The following is a 22,063-nucleotide window of genomic DNA, read 5'->3' as shown; positions in this document are numbered from 1 at the left end:
CACTCCTGAAACATCCCGCCCACCGCATCTGTAGGAGAAGCTCACGGGACTGCCTGTTCTCCCACTCTGAGGCCCACCCCTCACTACAGCCAGAAAATGATCACCCAGAAAACGAATCTGAGGGTGGCCCTCGCCTTCTCTGACACCCGGTGGTTGCTGCTGCCACTGGATAAAATTCTAAGTCATCCCCCTGGCGAACGAGATCCTTAACACATTCAGCTAGATTCTCCGGCCTCATTCCATCCCTCCCAGCAACCATTTCTGTGTGCGAGATGCTTACCTTCTTCCTCAGTGTTCTCTCCTACTTCCGTGCCTGGGTGCACATTGCTCCCTTTGCCTGGAGTGCCCTGAGGGAATGAGCCCAGTCTGGGACCAGGTGAGTCCAGGAGTCGCAAAAATGGATCACAATGGGGAGGAAGGAAGGGGAGAGATTGCAGAACAGGGAAGGGAGTGAGTGCCATCAGCTTTCCTGTTCCTCTTGCTCGTCAGCGGCAGTCAGAAGCACTTCCTTAATTTGGTTAGAATCTTTCTTTAGCATCGTGGGGTCTGCTTTCCCAGACGTCTGTTGGCAGTGGCCTTTTTTTGTTTCAAATTTAAGTAGAACCTGGAGCGGGGGTGGGGGGGGCAGCGAGGATAGAAACCCTGCGCAGAAAGCATTTGCCTTATTTTTCTGCTAAAATGTGCCTGGGGCAAGAGCAGGGGAGGAGAAAGACACAGCAGACATGGTGTTTTTGAAAGGCTAATTGGCTGTGGATGAACAACTGAGATGATGTTCTGTTCTTGTCAGAAATAATGTTTTACAGAGAAGCTAGCTGCGAAGAGAGCGCAGTTATTACTGATGGACCGACGTGTGCTCAGGAATGCGGAAGCAATAATGCAGGCGAGCAGGGCCTGCAGAAAGATGCCAGTCAGACGGGAAGTCGGGGGGGGGGGGGGGCGGGTAGAACTAGCACCTGGGGTGTGACTTTGCCGGAGGGTCTGACCTGTGGGGCCCACGTGCACAGGCCCGGGACGCTTAACAAAAGCAAGAATGGCCCCGCTGCCCGCTTTGCCCCAGGGTGGGGTCTGACGGTCGAGCCAGCACAAGCCTGTGATTCCGCAGACACGCGTCTCAGGTTTCAGAGTCCCGTCCGGGTTTCAGGTACCATTTCCTGTCCCCATAACCCAGCGAAACAGCCCTGTGGTCCCAGTATTTCCTTGTCCAGACTGCAGTCAGTCCGCTTCTGTCTGCCCACGGACATGTGACGGAGTCTTCTCTGCTCAGACCACAGGCCCCGTCTTCAAACTCAGGATGCAGGGATGCGGGTCCTGTGGGCTCCGCCCCGGAAGGGGAGAAGGAGTCCACGAAGATCACTTCATCCTGTTCTGAGGTCTAACTGCCCTAAGAGAGACCTGAATGGGGAGGGGGAGGATAAAGCCAGAAGATCTCGGGATGAGAAACGAGAAGATTCTCTGGGGGAGGGAATCCAGGAAGGTCAGAGTTCCTCTGAACCCTGGAGAGGCTGCCTACAAAGCACCCGGCTGCTCAGAAGCACGTCGTCCCGTTTGCTGCGGTTTCTGGCCGCTGCTTCCCCGTAGCCTCTGCCCTGGGTAAAGGGCTTCGGAGGATCCAAGCAACAGTCCTGCTGCTCAGCTTTTCAGAGCCACAGTGACCCGTGGGGGCCCAGATCTCAACCACTTTGATTTCATTTCCTAAGAAACAGGGCCTGAGATGGCTGCTTTGGGGGGTGCTTGGCCAAGTCTTCACATGGTCTGTCATTTAGAGTAGAAATCTTGAGGACAAACCGCAGTTTTAGGTGCGGTGCAGTGCTCATCATGGTCCCAAAGGACGTCTTTGTGTGAAAATCCCAGCACGGTCCAGCCTCCCCTCTCTCAGAGTCCAGCGGTGGGATGGATTTGCGGGACAATGTCGCTGCCCAACCTGTGGAAATAAACGTCCAGCCCCCCACACCCTCCTTGCTCCTTTTGTCTGCGTTATTTTCCTTCTGATCATTTACCACCAGCAGGTGCACTCTGTTTTACTTCCATGTCTGTTTACTATTTGTGGCCCCCACCCGGCCCCTAGAATGCGCATTTCACGCATACCTGGAAAAGAAGTTCCTCGCCCAGAGTAGGTGCCCTGTGAAAGCCTGTTGAACGAAGGGCAGAATGAGCTTCCCCACCTACAGGAGCTGAGTTGGGGGCAGGAGGAAGGTCGGTTCGAGACCACCAGCAGGTCTTCAGTCACCCCCTTCCCCGTCTCCCCCGGGTGCTCCTGACACGTGCTACAAGCGTCTTCTGCTTTCCACCTCTTGCAGAGCGTTGGCTGTGATGACTACCTGGGCTCCGACAAGGTCGTGGACAAGTGCGGGGTGTGCGGCGGCGACAACACGGGCTGTCAGGTGGTGTCGGGCGTGTTCAAGCACGCCCTCACCAGCCTGGGCTACCACCGCGTGGTCGAGATCCCCCAAGGAGCCACAAAAATCAACATCACCGAGATGCACAAGAGCAACAACTACCTGGGTAAGCTTGGTCTTCTTCCACAGGAAGCCCTCTGGCGTGACCAGGTGATCGGGTCCTTCCAGGACGGTGACGCAGCGGTGTCTCCAAGTCCGTGGACACATGGAAGGTGCCACTGGGCAGCCAAGGCATCCCCTGGCTCCCCCTCTGAAATAAGATGCTTGGGGGGAGAAAGTGAAAAAGTAAAAAAGTCCTTCTTGCAAGAAAACGTTTAAAATCTACACATTTAAACCAGCCATTGTTCTTTCCAAGAAAAATAAGGTCATGAAATTGAGAACGGGCTAAATGGTTTCTCTGAAATGGGGGAGGCTCTTTGAAAAGCCAAGCGACCTGCCAGTCTTCTGTTGGAATTTCGGGGGAGCGGGCAGTTGATGGTCCTGCCTGAACCTTCATTCCCGGGGATCTAAAGCAAAAGCCATTTCTCTGTTCTTCCTGCTTCGTCCGCCTGGGGCAGTGGTCTGTGTGTGTGTCTTCTGAGCAGCTGCAGCACCGCTCCGCAGCCATTTTGGAGAATAGCGTCAATTTTGCTAGATCGTTTTTAACCCATTTACCCACAAAAGGAGATCTTCGTTGATCCTTTCTTCTTGGGTTTCTGGCTGATTTTAGGCAAAACAAGTCGAGTCCTGCAAGTTAATTTTTACCAATTCTGATTCATGTAAGCGTGCACAAATCGGTTGACTAAATAATGTGAGGAGAGCACTTTCTTAAAGTCATTTAATGAATAGCAGTGTACGTCTTTATTTTTTAATTATTGAACAGGAAGTTAAATAGCACACACTATCCGCCAGGCACTATTCTTAATGCTTTGCAGGTATTAAATCACTGAACCCCCTCAACAGCCCCGGGGGATAGGCGCTAGTCCCCTCCCAATTTCATATATAAGGAGACAGGCAGTTATCGGGTAACCTGCCAAGGTCACACAGCAAGGGAGGGGTGGCGCTGGGATCCGAACCCAGGCAGTCTGTCTCCAAGCGTGGTAGTCTACCAAGGCAGAATGCCCGTGAGCTCCGGTGGTACACCCGGCCACGCGGCGGTGAATGGCTGCAACAACTGAGAGATCATTCATCCTGAAGATTGCAAGTACCAGACTCTCCCCAGAAGGTAACTCCAGACTCGAGAGCTGGACTCTGCAGCGCTCCCTCCTTCACCTCAGCAAACGCATCCAGAGTCAGCTTGGCTCGGTTTTGCTGGTGGGAGGAGGCGGGACGGCAGATGGGGCTCAGAGGCAAACCCGCTTAAAGTGGAAAGCTGCTACCTCTGCTCTGGCAAACCCAGGCGCCCCCGCGGTGGCGATACGCCTGGTGTCCCCGTGAGCGGTTTGTGTGTTATTTTCATTTGCAAAACAAAAAAACTTTTTTTTTGGCTTCCTCTCTTTTGTGCTGTTAAAAGAGCAAAGATTAACATCACGTTCCTAGAACGGAAAATATTCTTCGCGGGATTATGTGGCGTGTGACTGTGTTCCAGTGCACCAGCAAGCCATGTCGCTTTTTATGAGCTTTGTGTCGTTTGGTTCAAATTAGTCCTACTCAGTAAGGGGCTTCCAAGCTGTGCCCTCCGAAGGTAAAACAGATACACTGGGTTAACATCTACCGGGAGTCTGACTGGACACTGCTCTCAGAACTTCGGTGTTTGCATCCAGAGTATGGGAATAAGAATCTGGACCTTACCCATGTTCATGAGGGTCTGAAGGACAACAGATGTTCAAGACCCTGCATAGCCCTCAGCACAGGTTAGCAGTTGACAAATGTTTCTGCTCTTTCTTGTGTCTCAGAGAGCTTATCAGTATGTCAGAGCTTCATGGAATCAAAATTCCCTAATTCCCTAAAATCCCCTTAAAAAGATGAAGAGGAGGCAGAGGAGAATGGAAGTACTCAGAATCAATGGAAGGGTGATTGAGAACTTCCTGTGCCCGGTGACCAGTGGGGTGCGTGAGAAATCCAGAATCCATGCAGTGTTGCGTGGTGCCACGTGGGCAGAGGAGGGAGAAGGGCAGCGCGAGGGAAGGGGGCTCGCAGAGGTGCTGAGCTGGGCTTCTGTGCACAGCCCGGCCCTTAAGCACCACTTGGGATGTAGCAGCACCCGGACGGCTCTCTTTTTTTCTTCTTCTTTCCTTTTATTATTGAAATATACTTCACATGCCATAAAATGTAAAGTGCACAGTGGATGGGATGGTCTTTTTGTCATCATGGGTGATGACACCTATTCCACTTACCCTGCTGAATCTCCTGTTCTGTGAAGTCTGTATATATACATATTATATATATATTTTAGATTTTCAGTTAAGTTTTTTATTGACAGATAGTCAGTTACAGTGTGTCAATTTCTGGCATACAGCATAACGTCCCAGTGTATGTATATACGTAAACTCGTTTTCATGTTCTTTTTCATTCAAGGCTATTACAGGACAGTGGATAGTCAGTTCCCTGTGCTATACAGAAGAAATTTGGTTTTTGTCTGTTTCTATATGTGGCGGTTAACAATTGCAAATCTCAAATGTATCCCTTCCCACCTCCTTTCCCCCAGTAACCATGAGAGTGTTTACTACGTCTGCAAGTCTGTTTCTGTTTTGTAGATGAGTTCATTAGTGTCCTCTTTTTTCTTTTTATCTTTTTTTTAGATTCCACATATGAGTGCTATCATATGGTATTTTTCTTTCTCTTCCTGGCTTATGAAGTCTGTACATTTTAAAAGTCAGACTGCGTGCAGTTGTTTGAGATTACGTGTAAGCCGTTAGAGCACAGGTCCGTCTAGCTGTTTCTGAACTGTCCAGTGACTTTTCTTGCACATGACACAGTTTTAAACATGGAAACCTTTTTTCAAAGAGCTACGTGGTGGGTTTCTCCACAATTTTCCAGGTAATGATAAAAGTTTGGGTTTTCTTACCGTGTGATTTCTGACTATGTAAACTGTGTTTTGTAGAAAAATTTGACTTGATGCACAAAATTGATTTGGCTGTCCACACACATTTGTTCTGCAGAATAGGCAATATAGAGGAAATGAATATTTCAAAGGTGTATCATTGCATTTTTTAAAAAGCACAACTTTAATCAGTTTTTTTCAGTTGCCCTATTGTTTTCCTGAATGACCTGTAATTATTTGTAATAAAAATCAAACTTGCCTTGTGAAACACTTGGCATTTTATATGACTGAGTCTCCAAACTTGGTAAAGATAGAAAGTAGATTTCTATGAAACAGAAGGACTTGTATTATGAGTGCTGGAGAAGATGGCTTCATCACCTCACCTTTAAAGGTTTGTTTTTGAAACCTACGATATTTAAATGGCTCATTCTCGGCTGCTCAGTTAACGAGAGTAGTCACTCTATACATGTGGTACTTCAGCCTCCAAGTGCGTTTACACGCATGGTCTTTGGACTTTTAAACCTGGACATTCTTCACTTTGCATGCTTCAAAAAAGATCTGAGAGTTACTTACTAAAGTTGCAATTATTGAGTTAGGACTGAAAACTGAAATTTAAAAATCAGAAACTTTGGAAGAATGTCTGTTCAGCTCTTCTGCCTTTTTTTAACTGGGTTGTTTGTGGTTTTCTGATACTGAGTTGTGTGGGCTGTTTATACACTGTAGGTATTAACTCCCTACTTGTCATATCATATGCAAATATTTTCTCCCTTTCAATATACTGTCTTTTCATTTTGTTGATGGTTTCCTTTGCTATGCAAAACCTTTTAAGCTTACTTAGGTCCCAGTTGTTTATTCTTGCTTTTGTTTCCTTTGCCTTAAGAGACAGATTCAGAAAAAGTGTTGCCACCGATTTATGTCAAAGAGTGTTCCACCTATATTCTCTTCTAGTTTTATCATTCCCGGTCTTACATTTAGATCATTTCTCCATTTTGAGTTTATTTTTGTGTATGGTGTTAGAGAATCTTCTAAGCTCATCCTTCTTCGGGTCGCTGTCCAGTGCTCCCAGCACCAGGTGTTGAAGAGACTGTCTTTCCCCAGCGTATGTTCTTGCCCCCTTTGTCGTGGTTTGATTGGCCGCAAGTGCGTGGGTTTGTTTCTGAGCTCTCTTTTCTGTTCCATTGATCTGTGTGTCTGTTTTTGTGCCGATACCAGACGATTTTGATGACTGTAGTTTTGCAGCATAATCTGAAATAGGGGATTGCGACCCCTCCAGCTTTGTTCTTTCCTCTCAAGATTGCTTTGGCTATTCAGAGTCTTTTGTGGTTCCATATAAATTTTAGGATTACTTGTTCTAGTTCTGTGAAAAATGTCATAGAGAAGACATACAGATGACCAACAGGCACATGAGAAGATGCTCAATGTCACTGATCATCAGAGAAATGCAAATCAAAACCACAGTGAGTTATCACCTCACAGCTGTCAGAGTGGCCATCGTCAAAGAGACTGCAAAAAACAAGTGTTATCTGCAAGGGTGTGGAGAATAGGGAGCCCTCCTACACTGTTGGTGGGAATGTAAGTTGGTGCAGCCACTGTGGAAAATAGTATGGAGGTTCCTCGAAAACTAAAAACAGAACTACCATATGATCCAGTTCCACTCCTTCAGCATACATCTGAAGAACAGGAAAACACTAATTCAGAAAGATACATGCACCCCAGTGTTCACAGCAGCTTTACTTACAATAGCCAAGACTTGAGTGTCCCTCAACAGATGAATGGATAAAGAAGATGTGGTATATTAAAAAATGGAATATTATTCAGCAGTAAAAAATAAAAAGAATGAAATTTTGCATTTGCAACAACATGCATGGACCTGGAGTGTACTGTGCTTAGTGAAACAAGTCAGACAGAGAAAGACAAAGACTGTATGTTACCACTTGTATGTGGAATCTGAAACACAATGAAACAAGTGAATGGCTGTAACAAAACAGAAATAGGCTTACAAATTCAGACAACAAACTAGTGGTTACTAGTGGGGTGAAGGAAGAGAGAGGGACGAAACAAAGGTATGAGATTAAGAGATACAAGCTACTCTGTATAAAATAAATCAGCCACAAGGATGTACGCTACAGCACAGGGAGCACAGCCAATGACTTTAAGTGGAGCGTAATCACTAAAAATACGGAGTCCCTATACTGAACACCTGAAACTAACGTAAGATTGCAAATTGACTGCACTTCAAATTTGAAAAACTCAAAAACTTCACAGAAGAAAGAGACATGCATATCAAACACCTTGGCTGGTCAGTAAATAGTGATGGCACGTTCAAGCTGATTCTGAGTTTCTGGCTGACTTTGGTTTGACCATCGAGAATTGGACCTGCTGGACTCAGATTCCAAAAGCCTGAGTTCTGATCCCAGCCCTGCCAGAACTCACAAGGGGTCCTGGTCCATGTGGAGCTGAGGGGACAGGCCAACTCAGCATCTCGTGAAGCTGACTGCTTCTCCGGGCAAAGCGGGAGGAACCATGACATTTAATGGTGCGCAGATTTCAGGGGGTAGGATGTTTATTTGTCTCATTTTCATGGGAACCAATGAAATTCTGCAGAACTGAGCTCCACTTTTCAGTGTTTATTTAAATTTTTCACATGCTCCAGAATACAGACTAGCTGGTGGATTATAGATCCCTGGATCTTTTCTTCATGGCAAATACTTTAGAACCCCTGTAGCTGTTGTGAACTACGTAGTCTCCTTTTCCACATGAGTTATTCTGCACCGTGCTCTTTAGAAGTAAAAAGTTAAATCTCATTTTATTAAAGTGATTGGCATTTTATATTACTTGCCTCTTCCTTAATAAGATGTTGTGAAATCATTTCAGCTGAAATATCAAAGTCTGGCGTAGTTCAGCCAGCTCGGTTTACTAATGTCATTATGTAACAGTTAAGAAATCAGACATAAAAGCACACCAAGCGAAACCTGATTCTGCCGAACATGGATGGTCCACCTGCCAACATGTCACAGTGTCATCGAGCCTTAGACTTGGCAGAGGGGTTTTTTTTTTGAAGATTTATAAGCTTTTAAAAATAAACTGGCAATACTTCTACTTTTAAGCATGTTTTCCTAAAAGTTTTAAACAATAAAAGTAGTGGTCAGCTTTTTAAGAAAATCAACTGTCATCTGTGATTTGCAAACCTTTATTAGTTGAGTAGCTTTCAATCTGGGAAAGGGTAGAGTGTTTAAATAATATGATGTCTTACATTTGTATGCGGTTAATTCCAAAGATTTCTTCATATGCGCTGTAAAAATTTTAAACAATACAGATGATACAGAACAAAAAGGTGAAGTTTCTTCTCCATGCCAACCTCCTTGCGCTTGATCCAGCTGCTTTCAAGTGTGGAAACAGAGATAGGTGATGACTCTTAACAGTTCAGCGTGGACCTTTGTCAGTCACCTGTCACAGGCAGAGGCAGCCCGAGGCGTCCTCTCGGAGGGGAGTCCTGCCTCCCGGCTGGATGCTCCTCGTCGGTGCAGTGCTGGCGCACGAGAGGGGGCCGCTGAGCATTTTGTTTCTTGTTTGGACTTGGTTCTTGCCTTTTCTTCAAGCAGGCTTTTATGATTCCTGTCCAAAACCAAATCTTCGCCAAGGACCCCCACCAGAGGGACTGCGGGAAGGCGCTGCCGTCTGCCTGAGCGCTCCCGGGCTTCGCGCTGCGTTGCCTGCTTTCCTCCTGGCGTCTGGCAGCGTGCGCCCCTGTGATTTGGGAAAGCGCTGATGTCCTTGCAAGGCTTTCTTTCCACTTTTACAGTCGCTCTGCCTTGAAAAGCTTTCAGATACGCTGGACCCAAGTGAAGCGACTCCACCCCCCTTCATGCTCCTTGTCTTCTCGCAGCTTCTGGGTTTCGGTTAGCACCTGGTCGCCTGGAAGTGCAAGACTGCGTCTGCCCGTCGGTGCTTGGATTTGCCTTTTGCTTTGTGGGGAGTCGTTAAGCAGTGACTTGTTTTTGCTTTTACCTGCATCGTCTGTCTCAGACATAAGCAGATGATCCACACCTGCTTTTCTGCACGTAATGGGATGCGTTCCTCCAACGCAGGAAACAGCTATCGAGCGGGCTGAGTCCTAGACTCTTATGGGGCTGTTTTGACAGCCCTGCCCCTGCGGTGAGAACAGCGTTCTTCCCCCACCCCAGCACCTCCAGCCGCACCTTCGGCGGGGCTGCTCACCGCTCCCGGGTCTCCTGCCTGGATTAGGGCAGCAGCGCAGAACGGGTACATGCGCACCCAGCGTGGGTGAAGCTGTCCTGAATCCGCCCACTCCCTAGCCCACTGGGAAGTGCCTCGAAGCCTTTCCCTTTTGAGTCAGCCTGGCTTTTTGCAGTGTGTTGGATCACTGAGCTGCCACATTAGGGAATGAATACAAGTGAAGCCTCCAGAAGAGATAACTAAGGTTTGAACAACATTTAGTAAATACAGTTGACCCAACAGAAGAGAAGCAACGCCCGAGAAAAACAGAGACTTCCAGACCTTGTCCGTCAGCAGTGGGGCCTCCCACGCTCCGCTGTCCCGCGGTCCATGCTCTCTTTGGAAGATCCTCTGATTTCTCTCAAGGGGAAAAGCTTCAGAAATGGGAGATCTGCCTTTAGGGTGGTCCCCCTCCTCCCTCCAGCTCTCTCCCTCCAGACTTTAGGGCAAACCGAACACCCTTTTCCTCTCTCTCATTAAGCAGAGCTCCCGTCGGATTCTGCTCTTCCTTTAAGCCTTTAATTCTTGCTAATAAACCCCTGGAGGGTGCGCTTCAAAGATAAGTGTCTTTTCTCCTCGTTGTGGGCTGCTTCCGTCGGCTCTTGGCCCGCTGTTCCAGCCAAGTTTCAACTCGTAGAAGAACTTTCAGCATCTCCTAATTCTGCTCTCCCCTTTCCCCACACCAGACACTCTTCCTGGAACTAGAATCATCGAGATGACAGTGCGGGGAAGGTGCACTGTTCTGTCTGAATTGAGTGGACAGTCATGTCCTCAGAAAATGCACAGAGCCCCCCTCGAGCGTCCTTTTGCCCCTGACAGCCACGCTTCTCTTTATTTCGCTTTGGGGGCAAAATCTGTCTCCTTGATCAGTATTTAGTTCTCTCTTAATCTGGTAGTTACATAATCTGATTAAGTAAAACATTGCTCTTCATCTGACCTGGTATTCGTGCAGAACGGTGAGACAATTCAGTGACTATCTGTAAAGCCGCTGCTGTGTTTAGTGCGTTGCAGAGACGTGACTTGTGGTCCCTGCCGCCGAGGCACTCACCGTCTGTCTGGAAATCCTTTGAAGACTGTCTTAGAAGAGATCGCGCACCACGGGGGTACAAAGGATGGAGAAGTTACTTCTAACAGGATGATCTGAGGAAGAGTAAGAGAGGATGGTTTTTCGGCTGGGCTTTTAGAGCAGGGCTTGCCAACCTTTTTTGGGAACAGGCCAGCTAGTAAATATTTTAGGCTTTGCAAGACATTTGGTCTCAGCTGCGACTACCCTGCCACCATAGTGAAAAAGCAACCACAGGAAATATGTGAGTGGGTGGGTGTGGCTGTGTTCCAATCAAATGTGATTTACATAAAAGACATAGTAAACAATCTTACGGTTACTGGGGAAAAGGAGGTGGGAAGGGATAAATTTGGGAGTTTGAGATTCGCAAATATTAACCACTATATCTAAAAATAGATTAAAAAACAAATTTCTTCCGTATAGCACAGGGAACTGTATTCAGTATCTTGTAATAACCTTTAATGAAAAGAACATGAAAGCGAGTATGTGTATGTATATGCGTGACTGGGACGCTGTGCTGTGCACCAGAAACTGACGCCGTTTAGCTGACTGCACTTCAATTTAAAAAAAGGGCAGTCACCAAACGCAGCCCCTGTGCTGCTTGCCGGCCCCCGTTCTAGAGGCTGGCTGCGACCAAGATGCTCATAGACGCAGTCAGAAGCTGATCAGCACTTGTGTTTAAGGTCTGGGCGGGGCTCAAGGGTTCGGCTTTTAGCTGTTCTGCTTTTAATATGAACACTGACTTTCTGTTTTGTGACGTGTTTTTTCAAATGCTCAGAGACCCACAGAACAGTGGCATTTCTGAGCATGGGGAAGTCTCACAGAAATACAGACCCTCAGTAGTGCCAGCCCGGGGACTCTCCGGGCCCCCGTGACACAGACCCCTCCTGGAGGGATGGAGACAAGTTTCAACCCAGGGCCTCTGTGGACCCGCTTAATTGATTACAATTAAATAAGTTTAACTTCTCACCACTTTCGTCGCTCTCCTCCTCTCTCTTCAGTGGAAAAGAACTGCTGTTTCGGGACAGGAAGCCCGACCTCTGGCCAGAGCCGCCGCTGGCCCGGCGCTCACCCACTTGTTACATTTGCTTTTTATTGATGTATGAATACATAGGGGAAGTCCGCAGTTCAGTCCGGTACAGCTCTGATGAATTTTCAGAGGGAACACGCACAGAGAACTAGGACTCAGGTGAAGAAATGGAGCTTTATTGGCGTTCCCCCAGGGGCCCCCCGACACCCCCTCCAGGCACTAGCCCCCGCCTCCAGAAGGAACTGCTGCCTTTACTGGTAACACCAGTATTGGTCTTCTTCTGTCTTTTAAAAGCCTCATGTAAATACGGAATCATACAGCACACACGTGTTTATTTCTGGCGGAGGGGTTAGGGAGCCCTAAACATTTTCACGCCTAACTTGGAGAATAGTACGAAACGCAATTACAGATTTTTTTCCCTATTATTTAGCCAATTTTCTAACCCAATATTTTGGATCATTTATTTCTTCACCATTGGAATGTTTAGAATGTGCAACACCCTCATATGTAGCCTAGTCTGTTTCATGGCTGCTCATTCTGTGCCATTTGTCTGTCAGATAAATTCCATACCACATTGTGACTCTTGCAGCTTTAAAATGCATTTTAATATTTGGCATGGCAAGTCTCCCTTCTTTTGCTTCTTTTTTAAAAACATTTTAAATAATCTGGCATGTTTGTATTCCAGGTGAATTTTGGAGCCATTTTGTCACTTTTTTTTTTAAATCCTATTGGTGTTTTCCTGCGATTGTGTTACATCCACTTGATAAGCATGTATCAAGCACTTGTGTGCGCAGGCTCCGTTCTGGGCACGGCGAGTGCTGCGGAGGAGAAGGGCACACCCCACTGCGACGGCACTTAGGTTCCAGGGGCAGAGACCAGAGACAAAAGAGCAAAAAGATCATTTCAGGCGCCGGTATGTGCTATAAACAAAGAAAACAGGGACAGTGGAGAGCAAGCGACAGGCTGGAGGAGCAGGGTGCCGTTTGAGCTCGGTGGTGGGAAAAGATCTCTCAAAGGAGGTGACGCCTGAGCTGTCGCCCGCATCCCGCCAAGAGTGTGCTGGCTCTGTGCGTCGCTTTGGGAGGAGCAGGCATCGCTGAAACATCCGGCCCGAGAGCATAGCGTGTACTTCCATTTATTCAGATAGTTTGTATCTGGCAGTAGAATTCTGACATTTCCCATACGGATTCCCTGCATTTCTTGTGACGATTGATCTCAGGTGTTTAATCGTAATCTGTTGTGGGATGATGATGGTGATGACGGAGGATGGAGTCAGGTCCGGTTTTATCTTCAGGTTGCTCTCATCAGCATGTGGAAAGTTACGGATTTCCCACACTTATCACTGTCTGGCCCCTTTGAGAACGTTCATTAATTCTGAGTGCTTTCAGTTGATTCTCACGACTTCTCACAGTGTAACCCTAGCAAACAGAAACGATGGCGTCACCTCCTTCCCAGTAGCTACACCTCTGATTGCGTTTTCCTTATGTATTGCCCAAAGTTTACCAAAACTTCTAAAACAACTTTTACTAAATGATGGCAGGGGGCGGGTATGGCTGAGTGGTGCAGCCCATGCTCGGCATGCACAGGGTCCTGGGTTCAATCCCCAGTACCTCCACTAAGTAAATAAATAAATACACTTAGTTACTCCCCCCCGCCAAAAGAACCAAATAAATTAGTAATCACTACCTAAAAAATTTTACAATAAGTGATGGCAGACATTCTTCACCTGTCTCTAACTTGAGCGTGAAGGCCTCTGATTCTCAGTACCCAGAGAGAGAGACGTACGCCCAGTAAATATTTTAACGTATGATTACATGCTTATTCTTGGGTTGAGAAAGTCTGTTTCTAATTTTGTAAATGTCTTTACCAGGATGAGTTTTAAATGTCATTTGGGCAGCTATTTAAATTATTTTTTTCCTAAAACTTTCCTCTATTAAATCATTCTTGCGTGCCTGGAATGCAGCCCTCTTCGTCTTGCCCAGGGATTCTTTTGCTCTTCTGTTGTGTTCAGTCTGCTGGTCCCTTACTTGGGACTTTTTAAATCTATAATTCATCAGCGAGACTGCTTTGACTTTGTGCTACTTCTTGAAGCTTAGAGTAGGTTGCTTTCCAGTTTTTAGAGTCTCTGGAAAGGTTTATATCATTAGCAAGTCCTTTAGGTTTTGATGGAAACGCACCAATACAAAACATCTGGCTCTGGAGTCTTTCTGAAAGAAATTATTTTTGGTAACTCTTAAAAATTCTTCTATGGTTACTAGTCTGTCATGGTTTCTTGTTCATCTTAAGTCAGTCTGGTAATTTTTTTTAATGTCTTTTTCATGGAGAGCTGCAAATGCTGTCATAGAGAATTACACGTAGAATTCACTTAGAATTTAAATGTCCTCTGACGTATTGCCTTTTGTTGTTGTTGTTGTGATATTGTTTGGGGGCCTTATTGCTTTTTTCTTCATCAAAGTTGCTTATTTAAAAAATGCAGACTTCCAGCTACAAAATGAACACATCACGGGGAAGTAATGCACAGAGCGGTGACTGCGGAGCCTGGTGCATCTGAAAACTGGCTCAGTTACGAGTCCCTCACTCTTCACCCACTGACCATATTAAAGGGAGGTCCTGCCAGCGCACCAACGAGCAGCAGCCAGGGCAACGAGCAGTCATGCCCCTGCCTGTCAGCAGGGGCAGCGCTGGACTCACCCTCTGTCCAACATTTAGTTGAGGGAAGTGTCGTAGTCAGTTCCAAGCGCAGTGTTGATGGTGGCTCGTAAGCACTTGGGAATAAAATTAAGCTGCCAGCGTCTTACCAGGTGTTCATTTTCTGTAAGTGCTTGTTCTTGCGGGCTGTTTAGTCCTCCTCTTGATGTTTCACGGTCTGCTGTTTTAAATAAGAATTTTGTTTTATAGGAAAAATTATGCCGATCTGCTTTACTTTTTCAAAGCTGTAGGGTCCTGGCTGTTTGGACCAGGAGGCCGTCACCAGGGGGCCTCGCTGCTGCCCCCGACAGAGCTTTCTGTTTTTAGGAAAAGGCCATCAGAGGAAGATAAGCTCACAAACTAACCTTAAAGACTGACATCTCAGAAACTGATCCGTATCAATCATCCATCAGTCAAAAATATTCAAGCGCCTATAGGCAGATTATACTCATTCATTCATCCCCTCACGCATTCATTTATTCCCTCATGCATTCATTTATTCGCTCATTCAACAGACGTTTATTGAAAGTCTAAGCCAAGTCTGTTTCAGGCTACAGTCACGACTTCAGTTACAGCTTCTTGTGAACGTTTGTTTTGCTCACGTGCGCTCGTATGCATTCTATGTAACACTTTCTTCTGCCTTCCCTCCTAACATTGAAAGCTCCTTGAGTGAATACCTGTATTTTCCCTTCTCTTCACAATGCTCCACAGCTCCCAACTGGACGCTCCACGTGAAATAAAGCGCATGGCTCTGATTTCCTGACTGGTGGGAAGGGACGCCTTTACAATCCAGTCTTCCGCCTTAAGCCCCATCCCAAATGCTTCCCTCAATTCTCCAATAGCGCCCAAAGGTTGCAAAGAATATTTTCCTTTCTGCCTTCAAGGGTTTGTGTAGAATTACCAGGACCCAGACTTCACCCTAAAGATGAGCGTATTTACGTGTTCAAATGAACTAATCCTGAGATAATATTCTGAACTGTGTCCTAATTTTAAAGAGGCTCCATTATTGCATTTGATTCGTAAAACTGAAGAGTCAAACGCTGATGTGTAAAAGTGTTATTCCAGGTCATAAAATCGGTTCCCAGCCTTTCATAATCACTTCCAGCCCAGCCGACAAGCTTAGCAGAAATAATGGCAGGGGAGGGAAATTAAAACTTTCATAATTAAAAAGAATAACGCTCCTCCTTTAAGTTACGTGTTTAATACCCTTGGTTGGTTCTTTTTTTTTTTTTCTTTTCTTTTCGTGAACTGCCTGTAATGTTTTAAAACCTGCTTTTCAGGGCAAAATGTTAACATCTTGGAATAATCACCCCTGTCCGCTTTTATTTATTTATTTTGAGTCATTCGCTTTGACGTTTCCATTCCCAATTGTGACAGATGTTCCAGAGCCACATGCTTCGGGCTCTTTTCGGGAACAAAGCCATTACCTGCCGCCCGTCCGTCTCCGCCCACAAGGTGACGCCCCGGGTGCCAGGCGAGTGCCAGGGAGCCTCTGCTCTGAAGCTCTGCCCACTGGACCTGCAGAGACCTTCAGTGAGATTCCGATGGATAAACAGTGTGTCTAAAATGTGACCCCCAGATAGTAACCCTCCTGCTGAAAATTTCTGCGGTGACTTTACCCTCCGAAAAGCGCCGTCCTCCTGGTCTCCTCGCCTGGGTGCGTGCCGTCAGACCAGGGGTGGACTTCAGAGCCAGTGTGTCCTTGCTGCTCTGGAAGCCACCACCGCGTGGTTCCTTGGGGTGCCGGGGGCCTCTGGGCTCTGAGAAGCAGCACCTCAAGGAAGGGGCGGTAGAGATAGCCCAGGACTTGGAGCCTCAGGCAAGCCTCAAACTCCGTGTCCACCACCGGGCAGCTCTGTGGCCTTGGGCGTGTTATTTGAGCTCTGTGACTCTTCTCCTCCTGACGTGAAAAGTGGGGGCAGTCGCAGTGTTGAGAGGATTAAACGAGATAATGTTATATAAAGCTGCCCCAGACACAAAGGAAGCTCCGTTTTCTTGCCTCTGCTCTCAGAGCTATAAAATCAGTGCGCCAGGAAGGAGAGCTGAGCATCCAGGCTCCACTCCCAGCGAGAGAGGTGTGCGGCCGAAGCACCGGGAGCCTGGGCCGTCCTCCCAGGCCGGCCGGGCCAAGCCCCGTTACCTGGGGTGAGCCTCTGCGCCCACCTCGCTTCCCTGGTCCGTAAAGTGGAGCTTGTGTGGTCACCCTCTCTGAGGCCACCGAGTCCTCACTGAGGACTAGGAGGGCACGTATGTAAAAGGACCGCATCACCTCTAGGCCAGGGGGCATTTCTCCAGGCGTATTCCCTCCAGGTTGGGCTCAGAGTCCAGAACCCTGTCTGGAGCTCTCTGTTTGGACCACACTCCCCCGATTCCCCGAACACAGGCAGAGGCACAGAGCTGACTTCCTCACGAAGCAGCCTCTTCAGCAGCTCTGATTGTTCAAAAGTCCTTTCTCGTTAACCAAAATCTGCCTTTTCGAACTTCCCACTCATAATCCATAAAATAAAATAAAGGCCCCAAGCCTTTCTCCAATTAAGCTTTTTTTTTAATCCCAATGGCATCAGATTCAGTTAAGCATCGAAGTCAATCTTAAAAGGAAAAAATAAATGAAAAAGTCAGCCAGGGGGACCTTCGCAGAAGGACCATCCTTGCCTTTCATCTCGGCCCTGGTGGTGTCGGTGAGGTCTTGTGATGGGTGGGCAATTACATCTGCGTGTTCTCTGAGTCTCCCACTTTTAAGACTCCTGGGTGGACCTGTCCTCTTCGGCCTCGCTGGCTCCCTCTCTGGGATCACTGGGCATCAGGTCAGAATCCTTGTTGAGGAACTGGGGCCCCAGAGGAGCTGTAGCCCCCCTCCTCCCCTCCTAGGATGGTGCTCGAGTCTGCACTTCTGGACTTCCACAAGGTTGCTTGACAGGTGGGAGCCAGGGGTCAGCACACACGCCAGAAGAGGACATAGGGACCTGGACGCCACCACCAGCCAGCTGCAGGTACAACTGCGAGGAGGCGGAGTCTTACTGCCACTCCCAGTGGCAGGCAGGATAGTGCCCCGACAGAGGTGCTCACATCCTACCCCCTGGAACCCACAAACATGTTAGATTATGTGGCACAGGGGACGTATGGTTGCACATGGCATTAAAGTTTCTATTCAAGGCTTTGTGATGGGGAGATTATCCAGGTGGGTCTGATGTAATCACAAGGGTCCTTCTAAGCGGAAGGGGAAGGCAGGTAAGTCGGAGTCAGAGATCTGAAGATGCTTCACTGCTGGCTTTGATGATGGAGGAAGGGCCACGAGCCAAGGAGTGCAAGGAATGCGGCTCTAGGAAGTGGGAGAGGAAAATGTATTCTCCCCTCGAATTTCCATGAAGGAACATTGGCCAGCATCTTGCCTCTAGTCCAGGGTAACCCGCTCCAGACCCCTGATCTCCAGAACTGTGATAGAATGAGCGTGTGATGCAGTAGCCACTAAGTTCACGGTGCTTTGTTATAGCAGCAACAGGAAGCCAATGCGTTCACCTCCTTTCATTATCACGGGTCCTGCTTCCCGCTGGGGGTGTGTCATTCTTTACTCTCACCTGCCTAGACTGTGACTCATCTTGAAGAGGCAGCTTGCCTGGAGAGGAAGGAGCCCAGACTGGATCCAGGCGGGGCTGGATTGAATTCCAGTCTCAGCACTTCCTGGCTGCACAGCCTTGTTCAAGTTGCTTCATGGCCTTTATTAGCTCCATCTATGAAATGGGCATAACGAAAGGATCAAACTGCAGGAGGTACTCCTCGTGGAGAACCTGGCGCCTGGAGGACTCTCGGCGTCCAGCCTCTGTTACTAACGGCCCTGGGAGGCGTTTCCCTTTGTTCAGAGTGTGGGAGATGGGCGCTCTCTCCCCACCCGGCCCCGGGAGCCCTGCTCGGGGGTTTCCAGGGACACCACTGCAGGTAGCTGGACTGCGGAAGGCTGGCCTCTCCCTTCTGCAAGGGCAGTTAATATATGAAGACTTGGCACAGCACTTCCACAGGGAAGTTAAAACTAACTAACCACCAGGCTCCCCGAAGACCACGCCAGCCAGGTGAAGGCCTCGAGGGGCCCACCGCGGCGGTGTGGCCGGGCCGCAGTGCTCAGCTGCTCCACTGCGACGTTCGCCAAAGTAACAAGCAACCGCCCGGCGGGCTCTCTGAGTGAGTGACCAGAGCCTCAGTGGAGCCAGTGTCCCATGTAATTAGTTTGAGAGCAACGAAATGCCAGGGCGCGGGTACGTACAAGTGAGTGTCCCGGAACATCCAGGCACGAACCGGTAACAGACACACGGGAGGGAGCATTTGCGTCTAATTTTGATTTTTTCCATTATTCTACACTGAATTGCTGTTGTGGGTTTCCAGAATCGTAGAGACTATGAGGCCATCTTACAGGAATTTTGCTCCCAGGCCATCCTTCAAACCAGTTCAGGACTTTTTTTTTCCTCTTTTTACTCGCTGGATGCCAAGGGGATTTAGCTAGACAAAAGCTGTACGTCATGGCAGGACACACACTCTTCCACTGGAGACCTTTGGCCCGTTCGCTGGGCTGTAAGATGCAGCTCTGCGGTGTGCAGGGAGCCGCAGGGAGCCGCCAGGGAGCTGGGGGTCCGGAACCGGCCCAGGGGGACGCAGCTCGGCTACCCGAGCCGGCGTCTCCAGCCAGCCGCCCCTCCGTCTCCTCCTCTGTGCCTGGGGCATTGGACGGGGTGGTCCCTGGGCGCACAAGCAGCTCTGACATCCGGAGGCGTCTTAGAGAAGCAGCAGGAGGAAGTGGGGAGGGGAGGCACGGCGCTGAGGCGGCTCTGCCCCTGGGGTGAGATACCCCGCTGCGCTCCGGGCCACCTGGTGGGCTCCTGCTCCAGCGAAGACAGCCTGGGAAATGCTGACCTGGGGGATATTTAAAATTTAAAACTGCCTTTGAAGTCACTGAATAAACTGTACTTACAAGCCACTATCCTGGACTTACAGTTTCATAGAACTTCCAATGGGGCAAAGAATAAACACATCCAGAAGGGCGAGCAGTGTCCTAACCCAATTGTGAGACTGGATTCAAAACTGCTTTTGAAGAGACACAGAAATGTCCCCACTGTGGTTGTGGATGTTTGATCGTAGATTTGTTTGAAGACTGAAGCAGCCCTGATGTGAACTCACTGTTAAGCTCAGAGTGTGGGGGTGCTGGCGGGAAAACCAGCCTGTGGAAGAGGAAGATCAAGAAACCCCTCGGGGGAGAGAGATTTCCCGTTGCTACAAAGCGAGTGGGCGGCCAGAAAAGCCCCTTCGCAGGAGGCGTTCGTGGGCTGGATCGGACGTGCTCTCTGGTTGGGGCAGCAGAGCAAGGAAACCCAGCTCCGTGAACTGTCCACACGTGTCCACGGGCAACAGAAGCTCTCGAATTGGAGAGAGAGGTGGGGGCACCAAACTTGTGTCACAGGTGGGACTCTGAAGAGTGGGGGTGGGAAAATCCGGGTGAAACCTGACCCTTGGTGAAGAATCTGGAGAAGACTCTTGAAAAGCCATCATACGCTGAATGGATTTTCATACGTGTTCCTGGTGACTTTCTCCTCCTTGCATTGTCACAGGCAGGTCATCTAGCTCTGAATGTTTAGATTTCTCCTCTTTCGGTGTTTTCTCTAGATTTTCTTTTTCCCCTTAATACAGATTTCCATCTGGTTAGCTTTTCATCAGCTGCCTCCAGATCGCTGCTTCTGATGACTTTTAATAAAAATGAGACTTCGGGTCACGGTATTTTCTTTTAACTTGGCTAAGCTTTTCAAGAATTATACATTTTCCTTCCATTGACTCAACAAGTTTCCTAGCGGCTGATTTTCCCCCTCCTCTTCATGGTTTAACAGACATTTTTATTGAAATAATTGTGGATTCACATACAAGTGATAGGAAATATTGTAAATATTATTTTTGTTTTGAACGGAGCAAAAAATTCTGCTCCCCAACAAAAGAGCCATTAAAAACTTTTTTTTTTAAGTCTAATGGTTACTGCCTATATTATCATGTCCAAGAAAAAGGGCAGATGTCCTGAACTTAGGTGTTCAGGATGTGCTGTCTGACTGTTTTAACTCCGTCAGGAGAAGCCAGAAGCACAAATCTGAGGCCGTCCAAAGACCACCCCGGTGGACCCTGCAGGACCACAGCAAGCCACGCAGAACACCCACGGCATCCACCTGGGGCCTGTGTGCACCTGGCAGCCAGGACAGCCCACACGAAGAGCCAGGCAAGGGAGGCAGAGAGAGAACAACAAAGGACCAACGTGTGGGAACTGCCCAGACACCCTGGGCTCTTAAACTTTTCCTTTTGTGCCTCTTGAGTTCATATCCCATCCACTATCCCCATGTCTCCCTTCTTCCCAAACCCACAGAGCGAGCGTATGTCTTAATGAGTTATCACAAAGTGAAGAGCTGGAAATCCGCCAGCGCCCAGAAGCCCCCAGCAGGCTCTGTCCCAAGCTCTGCTACCCTCTTCGCCCTCCTGATTTGTAGGGAAATCACTCCCTTGAATTTATTTATCATTTCATTGCCCAAGTGGTCATCCTTGGACCTTAGAGGTTAGTCTTGCCCGTTTTCAGTGAGGTCCTTTAAGCCTCTCCTCCTCTACAGATTCTCTTCCGTTGGTGTCCTGATGATTTGAGGACCCAGGGCGACTGGCTGTAATGCTTCCCAAGGTGGTGAGCTCTGCTGACCACAGTCACGGTGCAGTTGACTAGGGTCCTCTGTCCTCTCTATTTTCTGCCAACTGGCAGTTGAGTCGGAGGCTGGCTGCGTCAGGTAGAGCCCCTGAGGGAGACGCCGGTCCGCATGCTGAGACCTCTGTAGCTGACCAAGGCGGGGAAAGAACTGGGCAGACTGCAGCTTCTCCCCCTCAGAGATCCTCCAGCCCCACTCCTGCGTCTGCTGCCTGCTCGTGTCACTCCAGGAGAAAATGTGCTCTGGACGTGTGATGTCCTTGTCCCCAGAGACGGCAGACCCCCAGCTCTGTGAAGCCAGGGGACAGCCTCACAGAGGGAGACCGGGCCCTGCCTCTGCTCTCCCTCCCTCCTGAAGGGGGAGGTGCTGGCGACCACAACAGAGGCAGGCAGGCGAGAAGGTGGTGCCTCCTGCCCTGCCCTGCCCGGGGTCACGGCTCCCGGTCTGGGCACAGCTCCACACCCCACACTCAGGCACCTGCGCTGTCTTCTTCCCGCACAGGGGAGAGGATCGGCTTCAGAACCAAGTTCAGACCCCTGCTTTGCGTCTCGGTGGCTCTGTGACCTTGGGGCGAAGCTACTTTTCCTGTGTGAGCCTCTGCCTCCTCTCCTGTGCAGTGCTGCTAATAACGCCCACGAGGAGACCTCATGGGGCTTACATACAGTCCTGGTGCACGCTGGGCAAGTCACTTCTCTATAAAACCGGAGGCACCTACCTGACAGGGGGGTTGTGATCATTAAATGAGCTATTGCAGGTAAAGCATGCGGAGGGCTGTGCCTGGGAGAATTCTGGAAGGAATCTTAGATTGGAGAGCTTCCAAAAAGCACGTGGGAAATTTAGGTGGAGGAGCTGTCCCTGAAGTGTGAGGTGGTGGAGCCGGAGGGCAGGGTGGGGGACAGTGACAGTGAAATGAAGATCTGTGAGAGGTGAGTGGCATCGGGGAGCCGGGAGCCAGCCGGCAGGAGGTGGAACGTGCTG

General features: G+C 48.7%; 1 protein-coding gene across 1 annotated transcript in view; it reads left to right on the top strand.

Moving 5' to 3' along the window:
• THSD4 (thrombospondin type 1 domain containing 4) overlaps positions 1-22,063 on the top strand; it is a 484,828-nt gene that overhangs the window by 400,270 nt on the left and 62,495 nt on the right. The window contains 1 exon segment of the mRNA XM_072951118.1: positions 2,298-2,502. Within this exon segment, the coding sequence (XP_072807219.1) occupies positions 2,298-2,502 (205 nt within the window).

Source organism: Vicugna pacos, chromosome 27 (genome assembly GCF_048564905.1).
Source record: "Vicugna pacos chromosome 27, VicPac4, whole genome shotgun sequence".
Lineage (NCBI taxonomy): Eukaryota > Metazoa > Chordata > Mammalia > Artiodactyla > Camelidae > Vicugna > Vicugna pacos.
This window is presented reverse-complemented; position numbering and strand designations above follow the sequence as displayed.